Source organism: Citrus clementina, unplaced genomic scaffold, assembly GCF_000493195.1.
Source record: "Citrus clementina cultivar Clemenules unplaced genomic scaffold, Citrus_clementina_v1.0 scaffold_1, whole genome shotgun sequence".
Lineage (NCBI taxonomy): Eukaryota > Viridiplantae > Streptophyta > Magnoliopsida > Sapindales > Rutaceae > Citrus > Citrus x clementina.
In genome coordinates this window covers 23,649,095-23,661,388 of record NW_006263303.1, presented here as the reverse complement: position 1 = coordinate 23,661,388, position 12,294 = coordinate 23,649,095, and the positions used below count along the sequence as shown (strand labels likewise).

Below are 12,294 nucleotides of genomic sequence, written 5' to 3'. Positions count from 1 at the left end.
GGTTTCTATAATGAACTTCTTTCTTCCTATTCAAGTCTTCTATGCAACTGATCCTTGATATGTTGAATAAATTCACCGTGAAGTTACTGCTTAGTGACGACTCAGATAAAGCCAGGAAAAATTTTAGTTCAAATAAATTTATTTAATACACAAAACCATATCAATGCATTTAGTTGGTTCAACTGGTTTCTATACTAGAGGTTTGGAGTTCTGCTCTAATGAAACGGAGGGGATCTGATTGAGGTTTAAGAAAAATGTTAAACTGATGGGTCGACTACTTTTAAATCTTCTGGTGGCACAACCAGTACTTGCCGATTAAAAAAAAAAATGAAAATTTCAATATTCCAATAGGCAATTTCATTCTTCCATCATCTTCATCTTTGACTCAAATGGGTTTGGCGGCTTCACGAGGAATCGAAACATCAAAGTTTACCCATGAAACAGTTTTTATTACTGCAGACTGATGGAGACCAACTGGTTTTCCAGGAGAACAAAATATAAAAAAGAGAAAAGGTTCTTGTTTCGTGTCTTATCATCTCCTTGCAATTTTTATGGACACGGCTGATAACTATTTCATAATCAATGTGATTGAATGCTCAGACACGCCAATTGGAGTACCAGGTTAGCATTTTTATTTGCCTTAGTTAGGGTTGTTGAAACACTATTGTTTATCAACTTTATAAACGTCGTTCATTATATAGTTGATTCCTCCTGTTAGAAACTTTTTAAACGTGGTTCATTATGACTGAGGCCTGAGGAGAAGCAGCTGACAGACACAGAGTGGGCTGTTAAGATGTGGCCAGGCTAGATGATCTCCTCCGGGACTTGGCCGACGATGCTGAGGATATACTAGATGAGTTTAATACTCAAGCTTTGGGGGGCAAGTTGATGCAGAACATATATATATCAGAGTATCACCAACGAGGTAGCAAGTGCTATCAAATTCAATGTCAAGATGGGGTCCAAGATAAAAAAATACACAACCAGCCGGTTGGAATAACTCCGTACGCTAGAAAAGAGATTGCTGGAGGGACAACAGCTGCGGCACGCCAAAGGCCGAAGTGCCTGAGATGGTGTTAGGAGATGACCCCAACTTTCATGTGATAGTGATAAAGCATATCTCAATAAGTTTTTGTCTCTATATGTACAATTAAAGAGAAAAACACACCGATAGGCCTTCGGTCCAATGAGAAAAACTTTACATTTATAATATTGAGTATAATGGTTCGAGTCTCCATAAGAGCATTATGGAGGTTAGTTTCAGTTCTTCCTCAATTATCAACTAATTGAGTGGTGACAGTCTCTCTCTTACGAAATGTAAGTGGAGTATGAGTGGAGTAGACACCTCTCAAATATTAGAGAGGGTTTAAAGTATTTGGGCAAGTGCTTCAGTGGTTAATGTATGGCAGTGGTCCCAGTTGTTTAGTACGATTGTAAATATTATAATTGTAATGTCTGATGTAATATTAGTAACAATCTGTGTATAATAAAATTAAAAAAAAAACACGAATAAAATTGTTGTGTATTTATTTAAAAAAACATAGATCATGTTCTCTTTTATAACGTAACTCTCAAAGAATATTATACTAAATTGTATAAATAATTGTCTTCGATAATGGATCTCAATTATCATCTTTTAGACGTGGACGTATTTACTTAATTATACGTTATATTATTCCACTACATCTGGTGGGTCAATTATTCATTTTCAAAACGATTAGCACAAATACAAGCAAAAATTTCCTCTCATGCCGAGTTTGCTCAAACCTTCTAGCTTTTAGATTACGTCTGTAGAGAAAGCCTAGTAGATTCTTCAGCCCCCAGTCACCGACCTGGTCAATAGTAGTTGCGGCTCTCCAATTTTGAAGATCTGATAATTATGGGTCAATGATTATGTCTTTTTACCAACATGCGGTTTTACAAGTCTATTACTTTTCAAATTTGGTTTCATCCCTCAAATCAAAGGTTGTTGCCAATGCCATCCAACAAATTTATTTAAAAAAATAAAATTGCAGGAAATAAAAAATTGTTTCACACCAAATATCTATCACCATTTTTGCAAATGGAACCACGTGGCGCCACATGGCTACACGATCATCCCATCAAATTTTAACAGAAGAGGCCCCACTTTTGGTGTCTGTTTTGGAAACTTTACGGATTCTCTTCTTACAACCATTTATTCTCTCTGTCTCGTGCATCGCACGCCGCATGTTCAATAAGCACGCTCGTCCTAGTTTTTTCCGATTCATATATATTTTTTTTTTATATATATAAAATTTAAATATTACTATTTTTCTACAATATTATAAAAATATTTTAAATATACCCTTTTGCTGAAATAAAATCAGTAACATAAGCTTTGTTCCACATATATTTGCAATTAATAACATCTCCATGTTATTACATTTTGCATTCAATTTTAAATTAATACAATAATCAAGAGTAATTTAAATTATATGTAACACGCGTGACATAATCTTATTAGATATAATTTTAATTTACACCATCGTATTAAATTCTCCAATGTCGTTTATGTCAATATATTTTGTGATCAACTATTTTAAAAAAACCAATCTTGTTTACGTCTCCTCCTATTATTTTATCATCATGGAAAATATATTCCTCTTTTCAATATTCCCATGCCAAAATTTGTTCTCCATTACTAACATATACAAACAATTAAATGGAATTGACACCCCAACAGTCACCGAAAGTCGACCCTACCAAATCAAACGGCTGTAATTGCATAAAAAATATACGGTCACAAAATTGTATTCGATATAAACTTCAATGTAGCACTGATAAAATCTTCCATAATAATTATATTAAAATTTATATATATATTTTTTATATACATACCAATTTGTACACGATTGTTACTTGTTAGTAATTTAATGCTCCCTTATTGAGAATTATTAGTTAAAAAATAATCAATTATTTTTAAAAATAAAAATGATGGCCCTCATTTAAAAATAAAAATTAAAAAAGATGCCCAATTAGTTTAGCCTTTTTTTTTTTTTTTTTTTTACATAAATCCGATTCATTCTATTTTTACCTCTTGATTAGTTCCCACTTCCCAAATCTAAATTTCAAGATTCGTTACTCTTTATATATACATATATATACATACACTCACACATAAAATGGTGCTGTTGTTCTCTGTATGGCAATGAGTGAAATGTTCTAAGCAATTTCCCATTTGAAAGGCTGTAAATAAGGCAAGAAAAAGAGGATCAAATAGAGAATTGAAGCAGACCCTGCTGTACTTTTGCTTGCAAATCGAAGGGACGAGCAAGAGAGGAAATTGCTATGGCTCATCAAGAAGAAATCAAGCAGTTTCAGACTTTAATGGAAGATTGTAAGCCTCAAAAGATTGAATTTTTCTCTTTGCATTTTGTTTGTTCTTCTTATTTGATCTGTAATACTGACATTTTCTTTATTTTATTTTCTTTATTTATTTTTTACGTCTGATTTTTACAGTGGATGACTCTCTCAAGGAGACGTTTAAGGTTAGTATCAATTCATTTGTATAAGTTCATTTGATCTGCTTTTGGTTTGGATGCTAATCAAAGTAGTGTAAAGAAAGGGAAATAGGAGTGAAAGGTTTGGTTTTAGTTATGGGGACTGCCCAAAGATTGAAGCTTGGAGTTGACTGATACTAATTCAACCATTGAAATTTTTTTCTTTTTGGGTGATTTTATTTTTCTTCTCTTAAGCTTTTGGATTACATGGCAGCTTGGTTTTGTTATTGATTTGATCTGGGTTTGTACTGTAGCTACTTTTTTCATTCTTGGTTCTGATCTATTGGTCTTCAGATTATTGTAAGCTGTTAACCCTACTTTTATTGAAGATTTTCTAGTTTGCTTTGAACTTCTGCTTTTCTAATTAGCTGTGATTGTGTACTTCTGATAGTTTGATATGCGATTTTGGACATTTTCATTGCCTAGGATAAAATAAAAGTTGAGACCCTTGACTTGGTTTATTGAAAGTTCAGGTTTCCTTCTTTTTTCAGATTTAGTATAATTGGATGGCTAAAGTTGCTAATTACACATGTGCCGGCATGAGTATGTGTACTTGCTCCTGATTTGCATAAATTAAGTTGTAACGTAAGTTTTGTCTGGTGATCCCAGAATGTGCACCAGGGAAATCCGACTGACACGTTGGTGCGGTTTCTTAAAGCAAGAGACTGGAATGTCTCAAAAGCCCATAAAATGGTTAGCTCTATTTGTTTCAACTAGAATATTGCAGTTAAAATTTGTACTTAAAATCACGTTTATCTTTGTCCTTGAAACTTTTCTAACGGTGTTTAATTGTCTCAGTTGGTTGATTGTCTGCGCTGGAGGATAGAAAATGATATTGACAATATTTTGGCTGTGAGTTTTTATACCAATTTAACATATCTCTGTCAACCAAAAAAAAAAAAAAGTAATCATACATTCAATGCAAGGAAAAGCAGAGGAATTTTCTTTCTCCTGATGCATTCTAAGTTGCACACCTTTATTTTTTCTGATTCATTCTGAGTTGCACACCGAAGATGATGGAAAATGATCAGTCTCCCTACTGAAATTCTCAGGGGATAATGTGAATGTGTTCTTAATCATTTTCATTTTTGCATTATTCGCATAAAGAGTGAAAATGAAGAAGTGAAATTGACCGCCTTTTCTAACAAATGACCCAAAACTTTTCTCATCTTCAAAATATAATTTAATGAATTAATATTCTCAGTTTCTCGAACTATAAGATGGTTCAATATTCATGAGGTTGAAGCAAACCTGTGCTTATTTGCTGCAATCATTGAGTTATTCCATTGTTGCTTTTGTGTTCTGTATTTGCAGAAACCAATTCTTCCAGCTGAGTTGTATAGAGCAGTGCGAGATTCTCAGCTTGTAGGTGTATCAGGTTACTCAAAAGAGGTATTTCCATGTGATAAATTAATTATTGTCCTTCAATATTTACAGCTGTGGTCTTGCAATAGTAGCTTACCCACATTTACTGTGGTGGTCTGTTTTGTGTACATCGGTAGTTCTTTTGACCAAGGAATATGTTGATGCATTTATAACCTTTCATGTTGATTAATAACTTTTGGTTTTCTTTTTGTTTGTGCTTAAAAAATTTTCAGGGTCTTCCTGTAATCGCTGTTGGTGTTGGGCTAAGCACACATGACAAAGCTTCTGTAAGGAACTAGCATATTTTATCGTTTCAGTTTGTGATACATAGAAATTATTGTTCCTGATTCATTATAATCTCGTTTTGTTTTAGGTGAATTATTATGTACAGTCACACATTCAAATGAATGAATATAGGGATCGTGTGGTTTTGGTAAGTGTGGTCTCCACAACTTTGATACCACTTGTTCAACTTCTGTTTTACAGTATTTCATGGAGTCTTATTTGTCTCTTTATGATAGCCTTCTGCATCCAAAAAGCATGGACGTTACATCGGCACCAGCCTGAAGGTTTTGGATATGACTGGCTTAAAACTGTCAGCATTGAACCAAATAAAGGTATTTCTTGGTGATTGAAAGTGTGTTATATTGTCATGTTGTAGAAAATTCGTCAAAGTATGGCAGGAAACTTGATAAGTGAAAGAAATCAAACTTTTCATTTGTATCTTCTTGCTACACTCTGTACCATTGAAACAGAACACTGAGATGGCTGCCTTGTAAAAGTTTATCAGAAACTACTAATGAAAAAGAGAGAGACAATTAGCTAATCACCGTTCAAATTCTTTTCGTGGAGGTTGAGAAGATTGGAAAGCATCAACCAACCACACCTCTATCTGCAGTTGCTGAAATCCAAATATTCTCACTTTTTGTTCTGTTAATGCAGTTGATGACTGTTATAACTACAATCGATGACTTGAACTATCCAGAGAAGACTGAAACATACTATATTGTCAATGCCCCGTATATATTTTCAGCATGTTGGAAGGTTTGAATTTATCGTTATATATGAATTCAAATGAACCCCCCTCTCCATACAGAGCCCTTCTCTGTTCTGTTCCGTTCTCTTCACTCACCGAGACAAGACTAAAATCTAATAGTTTTGAGTGCTGGCAGGTCGTAAAGCCACTTCTGCAAGAAAGAACAAGGAGAAAAATGCAGGTCCTGCAGGGCAATGGGCGTGACGAGTTGCTGAAGGTAAGGCAGTTATTCCAATTAACTTTCCTTTCTGCACATTCGTGTAACCGCCTCACAATTTACTTCCGTATGATATGAAATACTAGAACTCTCAAAACTGGTGCGGCAAATTAAGGTCATTCCTATAATTTTGTTTTCATATAAGTAGTTGGATTCTTTTCCTTATGTAATCCAAGATGGTGGTGTTGGACAAGTATAATGTTCCATCAATTAAACCATTCTAATCGAGAAAGTCTTTCTGATGGTCATTTTGCCCCACTTCACTTCACTCATTAGTTACTTCAATGAAACTCTGGCCACTTCTACAAGAATGAAACTTTTGAGTCCATTATCTTCTATACAGATAATGGATTATGCATCCCTCCCACACTTTTGTCGGAAAGAAGGTTCTGGTTCATCTCGACATATTGGCAATGGAACTACTGAAAATTGTTTCTCCTTGGACCATGCCTTCCATCAGCGGCTCTATAATTACATCAAGCAGCAAGCCGTACTTACAGAGTCTGTTGTACCAATCAGACAGGGTTCTTTCCATGTGGATTTTCCGGAGCCAGATCCTGAAGGCGCCAAGATCACCAAGAAAATAGAATCTGAATTTCACAGGATTGGGGATAAGAATGGACTCATTAACTCATTGAATGGACTCAAAGTTGACGGGTAATTAGAATTTAGATATTGCTAATTACGCATTTGATGCACCATACAACTTCAAACCTAACACTTGAGGCCCTGGCACTCATTGATGCTTTTGAGTGAAGAGAGGTTTTGTACTCCAGCAATCACATGTAAAAGTGTTTGCTTGCATCAGATCGATGCAGGTGAATGTAATAACTAATTTGGTGTAGCTCAACAATTCCCACCTTGAGGTGGATTAATATGTTCTTGATTTATATGTTCTTTATTTGTCAAGTGAGTGCTCTTATTTTTAGTGCTCCGATGTTATCCAATCAATCAAATACATTGTATGACGGTATAAGAAACCAGCATGCCTGAACCTCCTGCTCAATCCCCTGTGAATTATCGAAGTTTGTCAATCAGGACACTAAAAATATTATTAAGTTATTTCAGTCAAACTGATCAAATTCCAAAACAAAATAGATGTAACATTAAATTCTCTAGTTCTCTAAAGTGTTGGAACACTTCAATTTTCGTATGCACAGGTACAAACTGGAAGGTAACCAAAATACAAAGTAAAAGAACGAAGAAATGCATCAAGTACCTCAGTGACAAATATTATACATATCTGACTAATAATTTAATTCAAGCCTTTATCCCTTTAATATCAGGACAGCTCTGCCTGGTAACTGCACAATATGCCACAAACCACACCTTACTTGGCTGGAAAGCAGAAGCTGGTTTAAGCCATTATATCATTAAAACATAAAGCAATGCCCTTTCAAGTTCTAGCTCAACTGCTTGTAGCAACTATAGGCAACAGCAACAGAGACAACAGCACAAGCAACGGCTAGAACTGCATAGGTATCTTCACGTTCCCAGCTTTCCAGCCAAGTTGGCATGGCACAAACCTTGCGTGTAAAAGCCCCTTTGCTGCTGCTGCTTCGGGAAACTAGTTTCTTGCCGCTTCTCTTCTTATCCGTTGACACCTTCATTGCCCTCTCATCGGCATCTGGATTATCTATTTTCTCTGGAAAGACAGTGCTCTGAGTATTCTGACAACAGGTGTCTCCATTCTCTTGGCAACAGCTCATAACATCAACTTGAGATCTACAGGCTGTAATGTTATCCCCGTTCAATTGTTTGCCTGCCACCTCTTTATTGTTGCTTTCCATGTTGGTCTCACCATTTAGTTGGAGCCTTAGTTCTAGAAATTTCTTCTGTTCTTCTGATGATAAACCCATCTGACCCCTAAAAATATCAGCATTAAATTTTCCATTACTACTGTATGATATAACATGGAAACCATCACTAAGAAAGCGGGACGGGCAGATTTTCACAATTCTAATTGGATACAATCTGAATATCCAAACTGCCAATTCTTTTGAATGGTGTATCAATGGCATGGCAAGTCATTTAGATTAAAGGAACCAAATTAATTTACTAGGATATCCACTCCACTGCTAAAAACCATACCAAAAGTAAAGTCAGCTGGCAGTCTACTACAAAGTATTAATGCATTAATGAAGAAACACCAGAAAAATTAGTCCACAATCTAGGAAATTTAGAAGCAAGAAACAAAAAATTAATTACCTCCACAGCCAGTCTACAATTTCTCCTTTCCCTATATGCTGCTCAAGCAATGTAGGTACATCATCAGGTGCGACATACCCATACCTACAAAAATTTAAAAATAAAACATTTTTATATGGCATTAAATTAGCAATCATGTGCGCAATATATCATGGTGACTAGATATGCTTATGAACTTAATAAATTAACAACTAAAAGTTGAGTTAAAGCAATCAATAATAACTAACAGATTTTCCTCTTACCAGTGCCCAGTGACTTCTCCATTAACATTTGATCCAAAAATAATAACATTTCCAGCATACTTGTGCCCCCCAATGTGTGAGCAAGGGCTAACAGACACTTTACCCAGAAGCCCGTGGGTCTCTATCTCTTCCTTGAATCTACTAACTAGTGGAGGTCCACAAACTCCACAGCGTCGATCCCGCGACGCATGAGAACACACAAACACATACCAACCCTTTAGTTTTTCAGGGGTTCCAGGCAACCACTCACTGTTCTTCACGAGCACTTCTTCAACAAATGTGTCAACGTCAAAATGAGTCAATCTCCTGCATCCTTTACTTGATCAAAACCAATATTAAAATGGAAAAATATTTTAAGGAAACAGTTAAAAAGAAGCTTTCAGTTGACCTGTATCGGATCATGTCTGGAAAAATTAGCACATCCCCATTTGATGTCTCAGTTCCATCATGCCCTTCGCATATTGTTAAGCGGGTCTAAAGGAAAAAGAGAGGAAAGTAAGGAGAAGTGATCAACCTCAGAAAATCAGAACCCAAAAAAAAAAAAAAAAAAGAAAGAAAAAGAAACCAAACCCAAAAAACACAGATATTTCATCAAATTAATCTCTAATTTTTCCAATGTAATTCATTTGTGGAAAAATTTCATAAAAATCAAACAAACATGCCAATTGACCATATGACCAAACCTTATAACAATTAGCTGACCAAACATTAACATTATCAGAAACTTGAGGTAAACCGTAGACCGGCAAATGAGATGACCCAAAATGTCCTGCCCACCATACAAGATTAATATGTAAAAGAAATAACACATATATTTGTTTCCTTTTCTCCAACTCTAGGGACACTAGAGAAAACAATTTTACACAAAAATACAGTCAACAAAGACATTCATTACTAAAAGCATTATAGATCCAATCAGTACAGGCCACAGGTTTTTCTGAGATTTCAAGCACATTAAATGCTTTGCACTACATAGATCATGAGCAAAAGCTCCATCGTGCTATAAAAACTCTTAACCTCAGACTTTGTAGAGACCATAATAGGTAATCATTGGAATAATAATTTCTCAAATTCCACTTCTCATCACAATTATAATTCTTCCGAAAATGAAGTAACCAAAAATTCCACACTGCAATGGTGAAATAAGTGCCTCAAATATGTGACATTTTTGACTTAGCATATATAGTCTGGTTGGAACCATATTTGGAAAATATATGTACACAAAACATCAAAAATATATACGAGCACTAAAGGAAGATCCATGACTAATTGACAGCTTAACAATTTAACTCTCCATGCCCCTTGAAAATCTTAAGCAAAGCCCAAAACAATTTAATACAAAATGGTGAAGTGGAATTTAATATATATGTCAGACAACTTTTTCTGAAACTCAAAAATACCCACTGATGACCCCTAGATGCTCCTGGAATTCCCCAAACTTTGAAATTCCCCACAGCTAAACACTATGAACCTGCAAAAGATCCCACTTCCGATCACAGACACCAAATCACACAACTTAAGAGCACCCAAAACCAAGTGATTATTAGCAAAACAGCAAACTCCACTTCAACTTGCTAAAGCTGAGACTAATGCATATTGAAACTGTAAACCAACAAAATCGAAAATCAACCCACAAACTTCAAACTATCCAATGATTGGCTAATATTCTCAAATTGCCGAGAGTAAGAAAAAGGAAAAAACGCGCACGCACGCACACACAATAAAGTTTGAACTTTAAACCCCACCGAACAAAGCATTAGAGCTAAAACAACAACCAAATCGCTTCTAAAAGCACAGACATCATAGAATATTCACCACAATTCATCAAAAATAGGAGCACCTCACATCAAAATCAAAACCAGAAAACCACCAACACAATCAACAAACAAAACTCTAAAACCTATATCAGTTCCCTACAACTAAAACCATCCCACAAATGGAACCAAATCAAACCCTTTGAGATGAGACTTAAAGCACAGTCAACACATGAAACACCAAAAACTACTTCAAGTCATGAAAATTAAAATAAACTTGCAGCAAATTTGAACCCCATTCAACACATAATCATTCCTCAAATTAAAACCCATAAAAGAACCACCAAAACCTTTTTTATTTTACCCAGAGCCAACACCAACTTATTTCAGTTCACCAAATACAAAATCAAACTTATCAAGACACATGAAAAATGACCGTAGAAAAAGCATGATATTCCACTTCAATATCAAATCTAAAAGCAATCCATGACAAAATTTAAGCTGACTCAGTCATCAAAACAAAAGTAATTTAGAAACCACCAAGAGCCCACATTCTTTAACTGAGAATAAAACCAATCTACATCAACCAATATCAAATTCCTAAACAAGCAACAGCCCCCACAAAGCGCTCCTAAATGCAAACAAAATGGGGAAAAAAATTTCCTCACTCACAACGTGAAAAACAAATCAATAACACACATTTTTTCACTTCAGTAAAAAGATCACCAAATCAAAAACACCACAAAACCCACAAAAACAAACAGACCTCTCTCTTCATATCAGGCTTTCTAGCCCCAACAGCAGCAGAAAGCAACCTGGGTAAGCGATCAAACTCGGCAGCCTCGATCCTCGGAGGCCAGACAGAAGGGTTCTTGTAACACACGAACACGTGGCGCTCATAGAAGTCGACAGTACCGGCGAGTTGACAGAGCCTGAACTCGGGCCTAGAGAATCCGAACTCAACATCAAGATTAATGCTTGCGCTGCTCTCGCTCAAAAACGTGTCGTTTTGGAAGCTGTTGGAAGCGCTTCCGATGTGGGACGATGGGTCCGTGTGGTAGCTGTTGTTGTCGAGCTGGTCTGAAACTGTGATTGGAGAAGACGATGCGAAAGTTAAAGGCTCCTCCCTATTGCTTGACATTCTGAATTTTTTTTTTTTTTTGGGGGGTTTTGAGAGTAAAAAGTTCAGTACTTTCGAGTTCCAGTGGCAGAGGAAGTGAAATGTGTGCTTAAGCTTATGCTTGCGATCAACACAAGACTTTGGTCTCATTGTTTTTTAAATCATGTTATTGTTTCTGTATCTTTTGGGGACACGTGGCACTTCGGGGATATATTCCGATGAAGCTCGGTATTTTGTTTTATTTATTTATTTATTTTTATTGTTCTAATTTTCATAAAAGGCAAATTGGAGTAAAGCTTATAATAGTAATAAATTTTGGCGATGTAATTGTGAAACTCGCTATAATAATTTATGGGTTTGCTTCTTCTCATTGTGCTCCATTCTATTGTTAAAACTATACATCGATTTAGGATTGTTGGGTAAGAGGTATAGGATGTGTTTGGAAATGAGATATTATAATTTTTAAACTGCAGTTATTGTGGAGTAAAAATTATGGTTGTGGAGTAAAAATTGAGAAAAAAATTTATTAAACTGTCAAAACCTAACCATAAGTGTTACCGATCACCTTAATAGTTAAATTTTGACAGCGCAACTACTCCACCACATTTCCAAATAGGCTCATAATTTTGTATAAAATAAACAATAAATATTTTACAAAACATATTAACTTAAGGCCTATCTATGATAAAATCATTTTAAGGTAAAACATCGTATTATAACCACACAATTAAAATTATAATTAATTTTTTATTATTTATCACTTTATATATATATAGTTGTGACCTTAGAGCAACTTAGAGCAACTCTAAGATAGCACAGCCATTAACTGAA

General features: G+C 35.3%; 2 protein-coding genes across 2 annotated transcripts; one reads left to right on the top strand and one right to left on the bottom strand.

Annotated features, from left to right (window-relative positions):
* The first annotated feature begins 3,067 nt into the window (after window positions 1-3,067).
* Window positions 3,068-7,035, top strand: LOC18055192 (SEC14 cytosolic factor). Its single transcript, XM_006452564.2, has 11 exons — window positions 3,068-3,358; window positions 3,481-3,509; window positions 4,131-4,214; window positions 4,320-4,373; window positions 4,836-4,913; window positions 5,120-5,173; window positions 5,260-5,319; window positions 5,408-5,503; window positions 5,829-5,930; window positions 6,059-6,139; window positions 6,483-7,035. The coding sequence occupies exons 1-11, from the start codon at window positions 3,310-3,312 to the stop codon at window positions 6,798-6,800; spliced, it is 1,005 nt and encodes a 334-aa protein (XP_006452627.1). The 5' UTR covers window positions 3,068-3,309; the 3' UTR covers window positions 6,801-7,035.
* A 196-nt stretch (window positions 7,036-7,231) lies between these two features.
* On the bottom strand, window positions 7,232-11,667 carry LOC18055191. Its single transcript, XM_006452563.2, has 5 exons — window positions 11,110-11,667; window positions 8,978-9,063; window positions 8,590-8,895; window positions 8,348-8,431; window positions 7,232-8,005 (listed from the first exon to the last, which is right to left on the bottom strand). The coding sequence occupies exons 1-5, from the start codon at window positions 11,611-11,613 to the stop codon at window positions 7,543-7,545; spliced, it is 1,443 nt and encodes a 480-aa protein (XP_006452626.1). The 5' UTR covers window positions 11,614-11,667; the 3' UTR covers window positions 7,232-7,542.
* Between the last annotated feature and the right edge of the window lie 627 nt (window positions 11,668-12,294).